This window comes from Trachurus trachurus (assembly GCF_905171665.1).
Source record: "Trachurus trachurus genome assembly, chromosome: 16".
Classification (NCBI taxonomy): domain Eukaryota; kingdom Metazoa; phylum Chordata; class Actinopteri; order Carangiformes; family Carangidae; genus Trachurus; species Trachurus trachurus.
Window position 1 is genome coordinate 16,396,553 of NC_139902.1, and position 21,026 is coordinate 16,417,578.

At 43.7% G+C, this 21,026-nt stretch overlaps 1 protein-coding gene across 1 annotated transcript; it reads left to right on the forward strand.

The window, feature by feature from the left end:
- Window positions 1–4,543: 4,543 nt before the first annotated feature.
- fcgbp (Fc gamma binding protein) lies at window positions 4,544–20,108 on the forward strand (the record flags this gene model as incomplete). Its single annotated transcript, XM_083990282.1, has 21 exons — window positions 4,544–4,690; window positions 4,784–4,967; window positions 8,618–9,847; window positions 9,982–10,322; window positions 10,529–11,099; window positions 11,204–11,802; window positions 11,884–12,451; window positions 12,660–12,925; window positions 13,052–13,384; window positions 13,554–14,127; window positions 14,232–14,431; window positions 14,640–14,781; window positions 14,918–15,246; window positions 15,340–15,922; window positions 16,018–16,616; window positions 16,940–17,507; window positions 17,612–18,153; window positions 18,312–18,879; window positions 18,999–19,198; window positions 19,348–19,728; window positions 19,818–20,108. The coding sequence occupies 21 exons, from the start codon at window positions 4,544–4,546 to the stop codon at window positions 20,106–20,108; spliced, it is 9,216 nt and encodes a 3,071-aa protein (XP_083846408.1).
- Between the last annotated feature and the right edge of the window lie 918 nt (window positions 20,109–21,026).

Genomic DNA, 21,026 nt, shown 5'->3' on the forward strand with positions numbered 1-21,026 from the left:
TAGCTCGTGTTTTTACCATCCTGTTGTCTGTGAAAGTTCCCTATAACGGCCACTCGTAACTTCCGACCCGTGAACTCGTACCAGATCGAACTGGTATGACTTCACAGGAAGGAAAAACACAAAGTACGAGTTTCTTTGAACGCACCATGAGTTAGCAGCCCCCGCCCTTGTCAGGCATCAATTGGTCCTCGTGCTACGTCACCACATTCACGCGCATCCCTTGGCTGCACACACAGCCCTTCATGCCGTTCTCTCTCCTCATTGGATAACACTTGTATCCCACAAGGAAAATTTTCTCCTCGGGTTACAGCAGAGCAGAGTGACGGAGAGACTCGTGTTTAGGCTGAAATACTTCATGTAAGTGATTGCTGACGGAAAATAGGACTATTTAGGACTTATATTAACAAAAACATTCCACTGATATCTGCTTTAACCTTTAATGTCTAATAATTGAAACACATCTAGTTTTGTTGACAAATTTGTTGGCTATCATTTGCTATATTTGTCATATGTTAACTTGTTTGTTGCCAGCAGGCAGCTTTGTATCATGGGTGGTGAATCGGGGGCAGTTGTAACGCTGTGTTTACAATTGCCCCCGACACCATCAAAACAATGTCCAGTTCAGTAACACCCTCAAATTAGATGATTTCCCCCCCTTTATAATGTAGAAAAGTGCTATATTCAGTTTATATGTATATTTAGGCCTCTCTCTACATTTTTTTTGGCATAGTCCAGTGGTTAAGTAGCCTATTTTGCCTTTCAATCTGAGAATATGTGAGTCAAATTCAAGAGCCAATTTCAATATCTTAAATGTCCATGAAAAATTTGAGTCATTTAATTATTAGGTTAATAATAATTTTCAACTTAAAATAATATCTAAAACTGCACCAATCAGTAAAGAGACTTCAGTCTTGTTTCTGACTGGTTCAGCATTAAAGTCTGTAGGCTACAAGCTCTGTGGTGATCCCTCCCATTCGAACCTCCTCCACAATTAATTTATCTACCAATTATTTTTTCAATTAATCAATAGGCTTTTCATGTGGGTCGTAAAATGTAAGGAATTTATGAAAGAAGTCCATCCCAAGACCCCAAAGGACATGATTAGTTTTCAAAATGTCTTCTTTTGTCCACTTATAGTCCAGAATACAGAGATAATCAATTTTTATTATCATAGAAAAGTATGAAAACCAGAAAATATTCATATTTAGGAATCTGAAACCAGTGAATTTATGACATTTTTGCTTAAAAGTAGCTTGAACCGATTATTCGATAATCAAAATCATTGCAGATCAATTTTCTGTCTATCAATTCATTGAATAATTGTTGCCGCTCTCTGTCATGTACAGAAGTTCTCTGATGACACTGCCATTGTCGTATTAGAGGGGGGCACGAGGGAGAGTACAGGTCCCTGGTAAATGACTTTACCACCTGGAGTCACCTGAACCACCTGCAGCTCAACACCCAAAAGACAAAGGAGATGGTGCTGGACTTTAGGAGGCGCCGCCCGTCTGCTCTGCCTGTCACCATCAGCGGCGAGGAGATTGGGGTGGTTGCCTCTTATAAGTACCTGGGGCTGCAGCTCGACCACAAGTTTGACTGGTCAGTGAACACTGACCATGTCTACAAGAAGGTGCAGAGTAGGCTGTATTTCCTGCGGAGGGTCGCATCCTTCAATGTCTGCAGAAGAATGCTGCAGACATTCTACCAGTCTGTGGTCTTCAGCGTCCTCATCTATGGAGTGGTGTGTTGGGGTGGCAGCACCAAACAGAGGGACACACAGAGGCTGGACGGACTGATCAAGAAGGCCAGCTCTGTCATTGGTGCGGAACAGGACTCGGTGGTGTCGGCGGCTGACAGGAGAACTCTCTCCAAACTGCTCTACATCATCGACAACAGCAGCCACTCACTACATGAACTGGTGGTGGGACAGAGGAGCTTGTTTAGTGGGAGGCTGCTCTCACTGAACTGCTCCACAGACAGACTCAGGAGGTCCTTCCTGCCAAGAGCCATCAGGCTCTACAACACATCACTGGGGAGGGGAGGGAGAGGAGTTGTGGAATGAGGGGAATGATGTCCCACATACTATGCATTTGCACTTTCCACTGCAATCCTGCATTTTTATTACCATGCGGGCTATTTATTGTCACTGTTTTTATTTATTCTCAATGCACTAATTTTTTTTTTTTACTATTTTATGTCTTGCTGTTGAATGATGTTTATTGTGCAGCTGAGAAACTGAATTTCCTTCGAGATAAATAAAGTATTTATCTATCTATCTTATCTACTGTATCTATCTAAGTCCTTACCATACTCGGACCCGATGGGCCATGTTGATGTCTACCGCACCCCTTCATCGATTGTCATTCATACTAATGTGGGATTACAGCTGATCACCTATAACAGCGGTACTCTAATGGTTGTCCTCCCCAGCAGTTATGGCTTTTCTGTATCTGGGCTTTGTGGGAATGCCAACAATGACCCTCATGATGACCAAATGATGTCCAATGGAAAACTTGCCAAAACTACCCTCGAGCTAAGCCAGCTGGAGGACTCGGGGAGCAGAGACCTGTAGGTCCAACTGTTCCTCTGGACAGAAGCAGTGTCATGCTGAGGCACAGAGGCTTTTTGAAGGCAGTTGTTATTGTGCGGTGCTGTTGAATGAGCTTGGATCATTTGCATATTGTGCCTCAATGTTAGATCCCAAACCTTACTTTCACAGCTGTGTAGCAGATTCCTGCTCTTTCAGTGGACACTACTCAGCACTCTGCAGTTCCATTGCATCTTATACTGCTGCCTGCCAAGCTGCTCACCTGCCTGTCAGACAGCGGAGGACTGACACTTTCTGTGGTGAGTATGACTCACATGTCCCGTGAATTATGATTTGCTGTTATCACAGCAAACACTTAAGCGGATTTTGGACCCGGGCATAGTTTTGGTATCTCTGTTTTGTTATGTCTGTCAGTGATCTTAGAGCTTTACCAAAAATGGTAATATAAAGACTCACTTGTCCTGTAATGTTTGTGTACCTTACACAAAAATAGTAACTAATGAGTAGGTAATTATTCAGTACTCATTACCTACTCATTTTGATGTCTCACTTTACCTTAAGGTACACAAAAAGAGTAACTAATGATTAAGTAATAGTTAGTTCCTCAGTAATTTGAGTTACTGAAGAACTCGCCATTAACTAATAGTGAGTTCCTCATTGTGACGGCCCCACCCTCAAGGTTGGGGGCTGGTCTTTGGCGGGCTGCTGGTTGGTCTGCTTTTGTCTTCAGGTTCGTCGGAGGTGGGACCGTCATTAGGATGGATGCGCCACACCTGGGCCCGGTGGAGCGCATTTGACCCCGACGCTGGCTGAACTCGCTCTCACTCCCAGAGGACGCCACGGCGCGGCCGGCTCTCCTGTTTTCTCTTCTATTCCGCACCCACACGCACACATGCACCCACGCACGCCTACACCACTGATCAGATGATACTCTGATACTGATCCTTTTGATCTATTTTGATCTATTTTGATCTATTTTTGATTATGTTTAAATAAATGTGTCACTTGCGTTGGAACCTCGTCTCCTCTCCCATCCTTTTTTAGAGCCGGACTCTAACACTCGCTCATTCCAAATTTGTTTCATAGTAAATAACTACTCAAAATGTTGTGCACCTCAAACAACTTTACTGTGAACCACCATCAGTATACAGTACTTTACACACAGCCCCATGATACATTCATTTAGCCTACCAAACATGTGACAAACTATCATATTTATTTCGAAGGCAACATGGATGGTCATATTGATGTGTATGTGGTCTGAAATTAATGAATAAAATCTTCTCAAGAATCCTGCTGTCTGTGATTTTTTTAAGGAACTACTAATGTAAAGATGAAGATGAAGAAATGAAAAACCACTCATTATGTGTCACTTTAGGTCATGAAGGTTAACTACTGGACATGTTATTGAGTAATGATTATTTACTGATGGAGTAACTAGTTCACTAATCATCAAGTTGTGATTAACTTTCTATGACATTTGATCATGAGTTAATGAAGAACTGATCATTAATAGTTCCTCATTAGTTCCTCAGTAACTACTATGAAATTTGATCAGGGGTTCCTGAAGAACTGACCATTAACTAATAGTTAGTTAATCATTAGTTCCTCAGTAACTACTCTAATTTTGTGTATCTCAGTTCCCCAACTAACTACTCATTAGTTCCTCAGTAACTACTCCTCTGAAATTTGATCAGGGGTTCCTGAAGAACTGACCATTAACTAATAGTTAATTAATCAGTAGTTCCTCAGTAACTACTCTAATTTTGTGTACCTTAGTTCCTTAGTAACTACTCTAATTTTGTGTACCTTAGTTCCTCAGTAACTACTCTAATTTTGTGTACCTCAATTCCTCACTAACTACTCATTAGTTCCTCATTAGTTCTTCATTAGTTCCTCATTAACTACTCTAATTATTGTAAAGTGTTACCCCTCCAGATTTCCACACTCGTTGGGCAGCATTTGAGCTTGGAACCAGATTCACCTTACAGTCTGATGTCGCTCTGTGATGAGTCCAGTGATCAGTGGTTCAGCCTGGTCTCATACCACGGACCTTGTGATGGCAGCTCTTCCAGGCCTGTCACTGTGTTTCAGATCCTCCTGCCTGGATCATCTGTTGCCATACAGGAAGGCACGGTGAAGGTATAACTCCACTTAAAATTTCAATGGTCAGAAAGTGAAACATTTTGAAATTTTCCACTGTTTGCCCCTAACTCACTGTCCCCACCACAACAGGTGAACGGACACTTTGTTTCCCTTCCTTGCACACTATCATCAGGTGTGTACTTGTCCTCTGGTGTGACCCAGGACAAGTCAGAGGTCACAGTGATATTGAGGAGAGACACTGGGATGGAGTCTGAGTTGGAGATAGAGATTGGTGTTACCACGGCAACAGTCAAGGTTCCTGTGTTGTACACAGGCAAATTGTGTGGTCTCTGTGGAAACCTTAATGACATCCATTCACACAGTTCAGTCAAGTCATGGGTTCTCCCCGACTTCCCTGGCTGGTAAGTAATCCCCTCCACAACACCAGTAGCTACTGTATGTACTTCCACTAATGACTGTGTGTATGTTTTTAAAAAAAAAAAAAGGTTGGTAATGAATTGTTTTCTCTTTTCACAGTGGCTTCACTGGATGATAACTACCCATTTTAATGTCCTGAGTAAATGTGTATTGTTGACCGTTTGTTGAAATACAAAAACAATTACAAAACTTTATATATTCTGTCATTTGTACTCAATAGGCCTTACCCTCTCATGCATTTTACATAATACTGGCAGCACTCTTATCAGTTCGTAACATATATCAGTTCGTAACATACACCTTTTTTAAACAAGATCATCGCTGGTTGATTACATACCAACAAAGAAATGGAGGGTGTGCCTTGATCTGAATCCGCAATATGTGTACAGAAACTAAGCCAAGTTTCCTGTTGCCCTGCCCATAGGCCCTCTGACTGCATGAACGCCAGTTAAATATTTGGTTTGGTTTATTTAAGAATTATTAGGAAAATGAAATGGCTCTAATACAAACTTTTAAGGGACGGGTTACTTTCATATATTTACTTTAGTAGCATTGCACGAATGCTTGTTACAACTCAATCAACATGCTGTTATTCTTTCATGACACACAAAACCAACATTAACTACCTGTTTAACCTATCAACAAAGACTGGTCAGTTTCATGGTATTATTGTAATGCAAGCATTACAGTGTATCTTCAAGTGGCGTGAAGACACTGTTAAAACAGTAGCTTTGAAATTGTAATGTTGGCGTGTGTGTGTGTTTCAAAGAAATTAAACAAATGGCAAACAAAGTTACAGAGCAGAGATAAGAATGTTGCAGTTGAGCTAAACGTCATTAAATTGAACACTAGATACTCTCACCTGTGTTTACAGTATTCTGTGATGTGAATAATATTACCTCTTCTCATTTCTCTAAACCCAACCCAATTATCAAACTTGACTGAGACTCTTGGTCAAGATCTGTCAAGATAAGTTTTGATTTTGGTCATATCACATTCTTGCCTTGCCTAGTCTAAAATGGATAATATTATTTGGTTACGCCAGAATATACATCACAGCTGAATGGGGGCAAATAATCAAATTGACTTATATCTCCAGTGGCACTGTTTCAATAAGTTAAAGCAGAAGTAAGCGATCCGGTCGTTTTGGCTAATGCTGCGTTCCAGGCAGGCTTTTGAAACCGTAAATTACAGCTTCAAGTCACAACTTACGATTTTGTAGCGTTCCAGGCAACCCACTCGTGTTTTTCCGACCTGTTTTACCTGTGAAAGTCACTATAACGGCCACTCGTAACTTCCGACCCGTGAACTCGTACCAGATCGAACTGGTACCACTTCACAGGTCGGAAAAACACGAGTTACGAGTTGCCTTGAACGCACCATAACAGTCCTCGTCCCTACGTCACCACATTCACGGCGTCCCTTGGCTGCACACACAGCCCTGCATGCCGTTCTCTCTCCTCATTGGATAAAAACTGTAGGATACGAGAAATGTTTTCTCCTCAGCTCAGAGCAGAGCAGAGTGACTGACAGACCCGTGTTTCAGACCAAACACTCTATGTAAGTGATTGCTGTTGGAAGATATAACTATTTAAGACTTATATTAACACAAATATATCACTTACTTCTGCTTTAAACACTGGGTTATAGTGAAGATACTTAACTAAAAACTCCTAATGATATCATTATTATAACATATTATTCAAATGAATTTTTGGCATTTTGTAATTTTTTCACCAAGAGGAAAGAAGAAAAATATTGTGTTTTAAAGCAAGCCGTCCAGATTGATAAGAGTTTTCCCTCGGATACAAAATAAATTGTGGACACAGTGATGTAACATGAAACCCATACTACAATTTATTTTCGACACCAATACACATAATTGAATTATTAAGCTCATACCGTGACTCCTGGGTTAGGATATTGTCACGGGGTGTGTTATTAATGCAACAATGAATCTGATACTGGATTTCACAACTAAGTCAACATACTGTATATGCAGACCTACAAGTCATTGCGTTGTAGTTCTACCTTAATTTGTTTAAGAGGAAGGGTATTTTTCTAATGTAGTACCTGTTTTGATTGGCTGCTCTGGTAGGCTGTTTCTTTTTTTCTTATCAGAGAATATAAAGGGATTGAACTGTGGGGAAATAAACTCATCCCTCTTAATCCGAAGCAGGTAGGCACTCAGAATATTAATGTTGACTGGTCAAATTTATTTTGCAGAAATACTGAAAAAAAACAACTTGTATTTCTGTAACTTGTTTTTCAGCCATGGGTGCTCTGCTGCTGCTTTGTGCATTGGGAGCAATACTCAGCTGTAAGTATATTTTGTCACATTTGTTGCAGGATGCATTTGATTGTTCCTCATTTCAATTTGATACCCATAATAATAATCCTTTTTTTTATTTATTTAGTGCTTTTTAACAAATGCTCAAAGTCGCTTTACATAGATACGAATTATTATAAAATAGACCAAAGTTAAGTAAAATAACTGAAACTTTAAAACAGTATTTAAACGGTACCAGACACATAGTCATGAATTAAAAGCTAACTTAAAAAGGTGTGTTTTGATCAGGGATTTGAAAGTTGGGAGGTGTGTGCAGTCTCTGATGTGTTTTGTTAAACTGAACAAACAACAGCACAGAATTCAGGAAAATCTTTCTTTTTTTTCTTAAATATCTGTCAAATATTCTGCCCATCATGAATGACTGTGGCTTAGCTTAGTTAATCAACTGCAACAGCATTCCTCAAACCATGACCTAGCAGGACATGGAGCCAAGTGATTGGTTAAATTTGAAGGAATTAATCCAGGTTGTCAGCCCCCTCAGTTCAGAGCATTGTTGTGCAGCCGTGCCACGTGCTTGTGTGAGTGAAGCAGAGTGTTAAACAGGTGAAGAATTTGAGAGTGGAGCACAAATAGGATAGTCATCTAAATTGAAATTTGCTTTTGTTGGGAATAGCATTTACCTTCAGCTGCTATTGACTTGCAACTATTATACTGAATGGGTGAAACAGGAGTGTAATCTAAATCCCCCAGGCCCTGACTGAGCCCAGAAAATGTCCTTTTCACAGAATAGACACAGATATTGATAATATTTCCATTATGCAATTATATTGTCTGCGAAAGTGACTTATTGAGTGCTGCTGAGAAGCAGTCAAGTGACTGTTCCTCAGTCTAAATCTCTTACAATAGTTATCAGGGAAAAAGCAATCCATCCATTACATAGTAGCATTCATCCCTGCTTTTTAACTTTGAAATGAAGGCATTTTTCAGTCACTTTTACTGTGGTGTCATATTGTTTCTTTGTACTGTGTTTGTGATCCAAGAAGTATCAAGCCAAGTTTGTATTGCCAGTCTGTGAATCCTTTGATTGCCTTGGCACAAATAGTCTCATTCATTTCCTAATGCTTTTTTTTTTTGACACATTTTTTTATACACAGGGTTTGTGAAGCACAATTTTGTACCTGACTTCTTTACTTGTAACTTAAAACAAACTCCTGTTTTGACATGCGTTTTTTTTCTGTCTTTGCCCTGTTTCTCAGGTCCATCTACCGCTGTATGGACTGGGAGGGAGTTTGTCCTGTCATTCATGGAGAATCTTGGTCGATATTATACCCCTGAATTTCAGCTCTATATCACTGCTGCTCAGGCCAATGCGAAAGTGACAGTTGAGGTGCCTCCCCTAAACTTCAAGAAAGTGGAAACACTAAAAGCTGGAGAAGGGGTCACAGTCGTTCTCCCTAGAGCTGTTATGATGTTAGGCACTGTGAGGTCTCGCAACACCGTGCGCATTGAAGCCACAGCAGATGTAGCTGTAACCTCCCTCAGCTTCAAGCAATATTCAACAGAGACATCTGCGGTGTATCCCACCACAGAATGGGGAACAGAATATTTTATTGTTACACCTGCTAAACGGTCCGGAGAAGAGTTCTCTGTGACAAATGGAAAACAGGTCAATAAAGTAGAGATTTTCCCACAAAGCAATGTCTACTATAGGGGCCGTACCTACAAGAGAGGCAGTCGCATGGTTATCGATCTTCAGCCATATGAGAGTATCCAGATCCAGAACAGGTATGATCTTTCTGGCACTAGAGTTGCCTCCCAGCACCCTGTTGCTGTTTTCACAGGTCACAGTTGCACCAAGCTCTTCTCGAGATGTGACCATGTTTACGAGCAGCTACTACCAGTGAGCAGCTGGGGATCCAGCTTCATTGTGCCTCCCGTGAGCTATCAGAGGAAATATGACACTGTATACATCCAGGCCTCCCAGACCACCCAAGTCACAGTACAAAATGACAAACGTGAAAATGCTTACCGTCTGACCAGGGGTCAGGTAAAGGAGATCAATGTCAACAGTGGTGATACACTGTCCATTCACGCTGATCACGGCATCCAGGTTCTCCTGCTCTTCAATGGCGTCACTACTGGCTGGTACCGAAAACTATACTACGACCCTTTCTTGATGACCATCGTGCCTTCAGACCGTTTCTGCTCCTCTTATGCACTAGGGGCTATTGATGGCTTTGAAAACAAAGCCCTGATTGTGGCACAGACCAGTGCAACAGCAGAGCTGCGTATTGATAATGAAAAGCTATCCGTTCAGTGGAAAAAGGTTTCAGGGACAGATTTCTCCTGGGCAGAGATGTCCTACAAACGAGCCGGTGGCAGCAAACGACACATTGTGTCCAGCTCTGGTTCCCGCTTTGCTGTTTACAGCATAGGAGTCAGCCAAAGGAATGGTTATGGATCCCCAGCACAATGTATAAAGCCAAGTAAGAAGCATATACTATGGCTGTTTTTCATAATATTGCTATAATACATAGTATATTCACTCAAGCAATAAAATATTTTATTGAAGATTAACTCGATGATCTAGACATTAAATTCATATTCTTTGTTTTTCTAGTGGCTTTGTCCTGCAGCAGTATCACCTGCAATGCCAATGAGGTGTGTGAAATGAAGGGAGAGATTCCCTCCTGTGTCCCAGAGCCAGAAGAGAAGCCTGGTACCTGCTGGGCTGTGGGAGATCCTCATTACCGTACCTTTGACGGGCGATACTATGACTTTATGGGTACCTGCACATACGTCATTGCTAAAAACTGTGGAAAGGGTGATATCCCGGCATTTGAGGTCCTTGCTCAGAATGAAAACAGGGGAAGCCTCAGGGTGTCTTATGTCGCCCTGGTAACAGTGAAGGTGTATGGCATCACCATCACAGTAGTTCGGTCTGAGACAGGTCGTGTGAGGGTAAGGCTTTCAATTTCTCTTAGTAAAGGAGTGTTCAATATGTAAATGTTATTTCAATTTAAGAAGTAGCCCTAATGTTTAATTCAGGTTATTATGATGATATGTTTTAATTATTTCTTTGTGTGACACATTAAGATGCATGCATTCAAATGAATCAAATATGAATATAATATCTTCATAATGTATTTTCTATTCCTTTTGTGCAGATTGACGACACACTGTGGGGTTTGCCTGTAGTCATGAACAATGACAAACTAAAATTGTTTCAGAGCGGTCGCTCTGTGGTCATTGAGACCGCTTTTGGCCTGACTGTGCGATACGACTGGGAACACTACCTTGTGGTCACTCTGTCCAACCGTTTTGCTGGGAAGACTTGTGGTCTCTGTGGAAACTTCAACGGCAACCCCAGTGATGATTTCACTACGCCCTCTGGCGCCCAGGCGAATGGGGCTGTGGCCTTCGGGAGCAGCTGGAAAGTTGCAGGGTTGGTGACAAATGCTCTGTGCAAAGATGACTGTGTGGGTGGGTGTGAGCGCTGTGAGCACAACCTGATGAAGAAATGGGAGGGTAACTTGTTTTGTGGCCTCATCACACTTGGGCCATTCAGCAAATGCCATGCGGTTATTGACCCTCAAGCTTATCTGGAGAATTGTAAATACGATGTATGCATGGGAGGTGGCCTTCGACGTTTCCTTTGCAGGGCACTAGAGGCTTACACAGACGCCTGTCAGGTTGCAGGAATCCAGGTTCAAGATTGGAGGAAGATGGCAAAATGCCGTAAGTAATGCTAAAATAATCATAAGACTTTTTTAACTTTAGTTTTTTTCTCTCATTATTATAAAATCATTTATCACACACTATTCTCCATCTTCTCCCTAAAGCTGCTAAATGTCCAGCCAACAGCCACTACGAGCTTTGTGGCAATGCCTGTCCTGCTACCTGCTCTGATCCTAACGCTCCTGCCAAATGCAAACGCCCCTGTGTGGAGACCTGCACCTGTAATGCAGGTTTTGTTTTGAGCGGAAGTCGGTGTGTGCGTGCCGCTCAGTGTGGTTGTACCTACGAGGGTCGATATATCCCTGCCGGGGAGACGTTCTGGGCTGACCAGGGATGTCAGAAATGGTGTAAATGCGTTGCTGGACGCAGAGAGGTGAAGTGCCAGTCTAAAGGCTGTGGGGCAGGGCAGAAGTGCCAGCTGGTTGAGGGTATAAGAAAGTGCAAAGCCATCTCCTACAGCACCTGCAGGGCCACAGGTGACCCCCATTACACAACCTTTGACAAGAAAAGGTTTGACTTCCAGGGAACATGTGTTTACCAAATGGTTGGACTCTGCTCCAAAAACCCGGACCTGGTGCCCTTTGAAGTGCTGGTGCAGAATGATCATCGTCACAGCAAGGTGGTTTCCTTCACCAAGTTAGTCGAGGTCAAGGTGTATTCCCTCAGCATTGTCATTACAAGGACACACAAGGGCCGAATTATGGTAAGTATGTGTTCATTTGTTCATGTTTTCTTCTAAATATTTCATCATAGTATGTAAGCATAACTGTGTATTCTCCTCCAGGTGAATAATGAGCTGGTCAACCTGCCTGTGACCCTGGCCGAAGGGCAGGTATCTGTGTATAAGAGCGGCTGCCATGCGGTTGTGAAAACAAACTTTGACCTCAAAGTCTCCTTCAACTGGCAGAGTAGTTTATATGTCACACTTCCCAGCGACTACATGGGAGCAGTTTGCGGACTCTGCGGCAATTACAACGGCAAAGCTCCGGACGACCTGATTCCAAAGAATGGTAACAAAGGTGTTGCACCAGCAGCTTTCGGTACGAGCTGGCGAGTGGCTGAGATCCCGGGCTGTGTCGAGGGCTGTAAAGGGGTGTGTCCTAACTGTGACATTACCCAGAAGGTTCGGTATGAAAAAGATGATTACTGTGGTATGCTGAAAAACCCCAAGGGGCCCTTCCGTGACTGCCATGCTATAGTGGACCCCGATGGCTTCTTCAAAGACTGTGTTTATGATGTTTGCCTGTATAAAGGCAGAAAGGATGTGGTGTGTGAGGCTATTGCCTCATTCACATCTACCTGCCAGGCTCTGGGAGCCAAGGTGTACAGCTGGAGAACCAGTCAGTTCTGTGGTGAGAAATGGAATTACTTAAAAATTCACATAACAGACAGGGTAGAAAGTGTAACAATAACTTTTCACTATTTTCTGAGCCTGCTCTTTGTCCATGTGCTGAATTGTTTGTTTCTTCCTTCAGGGATTTTATGTAGCTTTCTGTGTCCAGTAAAGTGAAGAAGAAAAAAAAAACACTCACTTTGTCTTTTATGTCCCTTCTTTTACAGCGATGAAATGTCCTGTCAACAGCCACTATGAAGTTTGTGCAACCGGCTGCCCTGCCACTTGTAGCAGTCTGACCCGCCCGTCGGGTTGTGATGATTTGTGTGAGGAGGGCTGTGCCTGTGATGACGGCTACATCCTCAGCGGAGACGTCTGTGTCCCCTTGTCACAGTGCGGCTGCGTGCACGACGAGCGCTACTACCGCATCGGCCAAGTGTTTTACCCGAACGGCCAATGTCAGGAGAAGTGCAAATGCACACAAGATGGAGAGGTGATTCATACTGACAAGAACAGTTTAAAATGGCAGTAGTAATAATTTAATTATGCTCAATGTGAACTTACAGTATGACATTTCATTTGCTTCTTGAAACACATTTCTGTTTTTTTCTGTGTTCAGGTTGAATGTGAGAAGTTCTCTTGTGGCCCTAATGAGAAATGTAAAGTAGAGAATGGCATCCACAAATGTCAACCTGTTGGTAAGGGTGTTTGCCAGGCCTCTGGTGACCCCCACTATACCTCCTTTGATGGCCAAAAGTTTGATTTCCAGGGCACCTGCACCTACACGCTCTCTAAGAGCTGTGGGCTGGAAGGCACCCACCTGGCGGCCTTCTCTGTTCAGGTGGAGAACGTTAAGTGGGACCGCAACAAAGCGGTGTCTGTCACTAAACTGGTTGCTGTACAGGTCTATGACTTCACTCTTATTCTGAGGAACAAAATGTTTGGAGTCCTGGTGAGCAATTCTTATTTGAACAATGTCCATGTTTGAATTTCAGTGATATATTTTTACCTTATATCATGTCATGGCGGATATATCTCAGAGATTTAGAACAAACTGGCAAATATTTTATGTATTAGTGATTCTTTTCTGCAAATAAGACTTTTGCCTCTCTTTTTTGTAGGTAAATGGAGTATTTAACTACCTGCCACTGAATCTTAATGATGGAGATGTGCAGGTCTATCAAGAAGGCAGATATTATGTTATCGAAACAGAGTTTGGGCTGCGTGTCACTTATGACCTGGTCTACCACGTGACAGTAACAGTGCCTGGCAACTACCGTGATAAGGTCTGTGGCCTGTGTGGTAACTTCAATGACAACAAAAAAGATGACTTCCAAATGCCCAACCGCCACCCCACCAACAACTTGAATGAATTCGGAACATCATGGAAGGTCACTATTCCTAATGTGGTGTGTGAAAATGGCTGCGAAGGCAACAACTGTCCAAATTGTCCCCCAGCCAACAAGGCTGTGTTTTCAAAGTCCGCTTACTGTGGTATTGTCACAGATCGCAAAGGTCCTTTTGCAGTCTGCCATAGTAAACTGGACCCAAAACCATACTTTAATGACTGCGTGTTCGATGTGTGTGCTTCCAATGGGGATGGAAAGGTGCTGTGCAACAGCGTAGCGGCCTACGCCCTCAACTGTCACATGGCAGGAGTGGACGTCAAAAACTGGAGGACATCTTCATTCTGTCGTGAGTGACAAACAGAAAATTTTATTTTACCTTGAAAAAAAAAACTGTCTGCACTGGCTCTTCTCTAATACACATTTTCATTGTGTTGTGATGATTTATTTCAGCCATGAAATGCCCAGCCAACAGTCACTATGAGGTGTGTGCAGATACTTGCTCTGCACCCTGCCCAGGCCTCACAGATATCATCCAGTGCTCCACCAGCTGTACAGAGGGATGTGAATGTGATGATGGCTTCTTATTCAATGGACAGATGTGTGTACAAGATGCTCAGTGTGGCTGCTATGACAATGGAAGAACTTACACGGTAAAGTCCCACACCTCAAAGTCACTTCAAAAACCCTTTCCACAAGGTTTTGACATTAGCCAAGATTTCTCATGAGGGTCAAACAGCAGATTGTCTAAATTCACGTTTCATGGCAAGGAGAAATAGAATAATATGGATCGTTCTTGTACCTGTGATTTCAGTTGTGTGTTATTTTCCTCTTTGTAATGATCCTGCTCTGTGTCCACAGCCTGGTGAGGTTGTGTATGAGGAAGATTGTAACACAAAGTGCACCTGTGATCCAGCTAAAGGGCTTGTCTGTCAAAAGCACTCCTGCCCTCAAAACACCAAATGCATGGTCAGGAAAGGAAAACGAGCATGCTACAATATAGGCAAGACTAATAACTGTATATTCATGTTATCCGACTTAATTAACTGTTTAATGCTCTTTCCAATACAAATACTGTTAATAAATGTATAATTGAATTAGTACTGAGTGCAACCTTCCAATATTTTCCCTTTGTGTAGATCCCTGCAAAGATGCCAACTGTCGGGTCAAGGAGACGTGTCGTGTTGAGAAGGGTGAAGCTGTGTGCATCCCCCAGTATACTGGCACCTGCTGGGCCTGGGGTGATCCCCACTACCACACATTTGACGGTTACAACTATGACTTTCAGGGCACCTGCAAGTATGTAATCTCCAAGACCTGTGGAAATCTAGATGGTCTAGTGCCATTCACAATCACAGAGAGGAACGATAATCGAGGAAACACAGCAGTTTCCTATGTCAGGGAGGTGTATGTTTCGGTATATGGGTACTCCATCACCATGGGCAAGAACCAAATTGGCAAAGTCATGGTAAGATTTGACTTTCTTGTTTTATAACTTTGGCTTGCTGTATTTGTGTGTAAATGTGTGTGTTTAATATGTGCACTACATTTATTTATATAGGTGGATGGGGAACTGCTGAATCTTCCAGTGCACCTGGGTGACGGTGAAGTGTCACTGCTTCAAATTGGTCGCAAAGTTGTTGTGAAGACGAACTTTGACCTGTTTGTCAGCTATGACTGGAACTGGGAACTGGTCATCAAGCTGCCCAGCAGCTACTTTGGCAGTGTCTGTGGTCTGTGTGGCAACTTCAATGGCAACAAAGGTGATGAGCTCCAGAATCCAGCGGGAGAGAAAGTCTCATCAGTGACAGAGTGGGGAAAGAGCTGGTGGACGCCTGACCAGGACAAAGACCATCCTTGCTCAGACACATGCAGCAAGAAAAACTGTCCTCCCTGTGATGACAACGAAGCTGAGCTCTATAAGACCGAGGCTTCCTGTGGAGCTCTCACAGCCAAGACCAATGGTGTGTTCCAGAAATGCCATGAAAAATTGGACCCCAAGGCCTTCATGGACAGCTGTGTGTTTGATATGTGTCAGAATAAGGGGGACAAGAGGATGCTGTGCCAGGCATTGGCCTCCTACAGTAGCCAGTGTCGCGAGGAAGGGATAATAATCAAGGGCTGGAGGAAAAAGTTTGGCTGTCGTGAGTATTTGTGAGAAGGTGTTTTGTTTAATATTTCAGTCAAATTCTTTCCTTTTAGTGTTTATTAATACTATTTAAATTCAATTCCCATCCAGCAATGAACTGTCAGCGTCACAGCCACTATGAAGACTGTGCCAGCCCGTGCCAACCATCCTGCCCGTTCCCTGAACAACAGCAGGCGTGTAAAGGCTCCTGTGTTGAGGCCTGTGTGTGTGACGCAGGTTATGTCCTCAGCGCTGATGTGTGTGTACCTGCTAAAACATGTGGCTGCTCCTACGAGGGTCGCTATTACAAGCCAGGCCAGCGCTTCTGGGCCGACGAGGTTTGTGGTCGCCTATGTGAGTGCGATACGACCCTGGGCCTGGTGGCGTGCCGTGAGGCATCCTGCTCTGCCAAGGAAAGGTGCACCATAGAGGATGGAGAGCGGGCTTGCCGACCCATCAGTCACGCCACATGCACCGCCTCAGGTGACCCACACTACCGCACGTTTGATGGCCGCAAGTATGACTTCCAGGGAACATGTGTATATCAGCTGGTGGGACTGTGCACGCAGACGCCCGGGCTTGAACCGTTCAAGGTGACTGTGCAGAATGACCACCGGGGAAGCAAAGCTGTGTCCTACACGAGGAGCGTCAAGGTTTCCGTATATGGAATCACCCTCATCATCAGCAGAGAATACCCCTACAAGGTCCTAGTAAGTATGGATGATGTGAAGCATACAACTGATTTGATTTGTAATACAGTAGCAGGCTTGTTTTTTGTGGATTTTTGGAAAGAGATAAAGTGGGGCACAGTTTGTAGTTACAATACTGAAAATAAAAACAGGACAAATATTCTGAGCCTCATACAAATTTAGGGGATGATCTGATAATGCCTTCTGTCATAGTGCTAATTCTGACATCCCTCGTGCTCTTCTGGAAATAAATTTAATTGCATATTAAGGACCAGAGAATTATTAAATCTTTAATCTCCTAAAAATATTTCACTCTCCCTCCCTCCCTCATTTTTGCTACTCAGCTCAATGGGCGGCTTGCTTTGCTGCCACTGGATTACAATAATGAGCTGGTGGTGTCTCTCAGTGGCTGGAAAGCTGTTGTGGAGATCGCCGCTGGTATCACTGTGACCTTTGACTGGCGCAGCACGGTGAGCGTTACTCTGCCCAGCAACTACCAGGGTGCAGTCTGCGGTCTGTGTGGCAACTACAATGGAAACGCTAAAGATGACCTGACCATGCAGAATGGGCAGATCGCCCCAAACGGAGCCAAGCTGGGAGAGAGCTGGCAGGTGGCCCTCGTACCAGGCTGTTCATCAGTCTGCCAGGGGCCGTGGTGCCAGGCCTGTTCAGACTCCCAGAAGAAAGTCTACCAAGCCCAGAAGTACTGCGGTATTATCGCCGACAAAGCAGGGCCTTTCAAAGATTGTCACAACCACGTGGACCCCGCCCCTTACCTGGAGGACTGTGTGTACGATGCCTGTCAATATCGTGGCCACCGTGGATCAGTCTGTGATGCAGTGGGAGTGTATGCCTCAGCCTGTCAAAGCCAAGGATTCACTATCCACACCTGGAGGACAGAAACCTTCTGTCGTGAGTTTGCAATTTTTTTTTTCATACTAAAAAGGTATTATTTCAAAATATATCTGTCATCTTTTACTGTATTCCTCTCCCTTTCTTCTAATCCTATCCCACAGCAATGGTGTGTCCAGCTAACAGCCACTATACCCTGTGTGCCACGGGCTGCCCAACCAGCTGTGCCAGCTTAACATCCCATGCCACCTGTCGCAGGCATTGTACAGAAGCCTGCGAGTGTGACGAGGGCTTCCTGCTGAGCGGGGGTACCTGCGTGCCTGTGAGAGACTGTGGCTGCTCCTATGGTGGTCAGTACTACGGGAGAGGAGACGTCTTCTACCCCGAAAATGAGTGTGTGGAACAGTGTGTCTGTGGAGAGAACGGCGCCGTATCGTGCCAGAAGGCCACGTGCAGAACAGGGGAGACCTGTAAGCTTGTAAATGGAGTGAAAGGCTGCCATCCTGAGGGGCAGAGCAAGTGTGTCGCTTCTGGTGACCCTCATTACACTTCCTTTGATGGACGGAGGTTTGATTTCCAGGGTACCTGTGTCTATGTACTGGCCAAGGTTTGTAACGATGACAACGGCCAGCTGACACCGTTCACTGTTACTCAGGGGAATGAGAAGTATGGAAACGGAAAAGTGGCTGTTACGAAGTCGATTACAGTAACAGTCTATGGTTTTGTCATTAACATCCAGCAGAGAGTGCCATGGAAAGTTATTGTGAGTTCAACAACTACATCCAACTACATTTGTAAATGTTTCATTATTTTTGATCAGAAACGTCTTGCTGATGTCATTCAACTTCTCCTTCTCTTCTCCAGGTGGATGATGAATTTGTAAACCTCCCGCTTTCCCTGGACGATGGGCGTCTCAGAGTCACCCAGGAGGGTCGCAACATAATTGTCAGAACAGACTTTGGACTGACTGTCCTCTATGACACCGTCTATTATGTTGAGGTGATCGTGCCCTCTACTTACCAGGGTAAGATGTGTGGTCTCTGTGGCAACTACAACAAGAACGGTGGCGATGACTACGCACTTCCTGGGGGAAATCAAACAAGCAGTGTTGATGAGTTTGGGAAGGCGTGGGTGGTGGACCTGCCTGGGCACGTGTGTGGAGGCTGTGGTGGACAGTGCCCCGTGTGTGATCCGGCCAAAGCTGCTTTGTATGGAAAGCCCGACTCCTGTGGCATCATGAGTGCACCTAATGGGCCTTTCAAAGCCTGTCACAGCAAAATCGACCCCACTGCATATGTGTCTGATTGCGTGTTTGATGTATGTGCTGTGGATGGCAAGAAAGATACCCTGTGTGACAGTGTGCAGGCCTATGCTTTGGCCTGCCAAAATGCAGGTGTTCAAATTCAGCCATGGAGAAGCAACTCCTTCTGCCGTAAGTTACCCACAAAAAGTTTTTCAGCTAAAGAATTATCCATGTTTTTTTTGTTTTTTTTTATGTTTTATATTTCAGCTGCACATTGAAAGCCTCACAAATGTCTTCTTCTATTATAGCTGCTTCCTGCCCTCCACACAGTCACTATGAGGTGTGCGCCGACACCTGTGGTGGGACGTGTGCCAGCTTTATTTCTCCGTTTTCCTGCTCTGAAAGCTGTTTTGAAGGATGTCAGTGTGATGACGGCTTTGTGTTTGATGGCGTCCAATGTGTTGCCTTGGACAGCTGTGGGTGTGTGTACAACGACAAATATCTGACGGTAAAAACTGTGCTGAAACTTTACTTTGTTGTCATACAATAGAGACTGTGCAGCAATTTAAAGTTAGTCATGAAAAAAGAAACTTGTAAAAATGACTTATACTTTCTGTTAGATAACATAAACATACTGTAAACATTATGTGTTTGCAGGTTGGCCAAGCAGTGACGGACAAAGAATGTAAATCCAAGTGTGTGTGTCAGGCGTCTGGTCTGGTGAAGTGTGAAAAGCTTTCCTGTACTTGTCGGGAGGTTTGTGGTGTGAGAGATGGAGTCAGAGGTTGCCAGCCCAAACAGGGCCGCTGCACCATCAGCCATGTTGGCCACCTCAGCTCATTTGATGGCATGTCTGGAGCCGTGGGAGCTCCGGGGGCATTTGAAGTGGCATCTCTGTGTGATGAGACATCTGAGCTGTGGTTCCGTGTGGTTGTGGATGTCAGGGTCTGCAGTAAGGGGGCGGATCCAGCTGTTGCCGCTGTGTATGTGTTCTTCAAGGAGGCCGTTGTGACAGTGAACAGTCAATTAGTGACCTGGGTGAGAGGAGCTGGAAGATTTGAAATTAATTAGACTGATGTAGGTTGTTCTTTCATCTGTTTCAACTCCTTTTTGGCTTCTTCTCCTAGGTAAATGGCAGGAAAGTGTCTCTTCCCAGTGAAGTGACAGGTGAACTATCTGTCAAGCTGTCAGAGAAGGTTGTGATCATTGCGAGGACATCTGCTGTGCAAGTCACCTACTCAGTCTCGCAGGAAGTCAACGTCATTGTTGATGCCGCCCTGTCCGGTAAAACGTGCGGTGCCTGTGGCAACTACAATAAGAACTCCCAAGATGACATGAAAACTGCGGACGGAAAAATTACCACTGATGTGTCTGTGGTTGTCGGTTCCTGGAGCGCTGGGGACTTCTCTGGATGGTGAGTGTATAAAAGCTGTATTGTGAGATTTCATTTGTATTAATCTAATGGGTAAATTAATGCTACATTTAAGTCTATGATAATGATAGAGCTTCCTACAGCTTTAGTACATGCTCTGATCAGATTGCTCCTGATGTTAACTTTAATTGTTTAATGGTTAACAACCTACAATCCTTGTTAGAGTAGAAGTTTCAATCTTGAACTCTATCTCTTGCCCTTTATTATACAAACTGCAAACTTAATTTGACCACTGAAATAATCAAGCACAGATCAGCGAGAGACGGGACGGTGCTATGACCATTCAACCGCTTATTCTCTTAACAGCAAGAACTAAACAAGGACTCCACAGAGCCCTTTTAAAGGAATGAGAGTGTGGTTTTTAATTGCATTTGATCCAATTTAATTAAGAAATGCCAGAGAATCCCCAATGGTAATTACTGATTAAAAAGCAGGTGAGGCTGACAGGCATGGCCATCAAAAGCTACCAAGCTTGCAATCCAATCACTGCTTGTCATCCAAGGACACTTAAGACTCATCTGGGTGCAATATTAATTTGAGCGCTCATCTTTAGTTCTGTGTTCTAGCCTTAAGTCAGTCCCTTAGAGAATTAAGTTTTGTGCATCCCCTTCCTCTCTTCATTCAAGGTAGTTGTCTTCCCCATCCATGTTATTTTTTGTCTCTCAACAACAGACCCTAAACGCACCGGAAAATAGCCCTCAGAATCAATTCCGTTCCTGAGTGTTTGCATTTACCTTTAAAACACAATGTTCAGAAGTGTTGCTTGTAATCTCTGTTGTGCCTGAGTGAACATGTCTTTCCTTTGCTCCACTGCCCTTTGACTGCAACCCCCCCCTTTTTTCATTTCAGTGGCCTGTAGAGATGTTGGCTTCAAGACGATAGAAAACATCTGGTATAAAGGTAA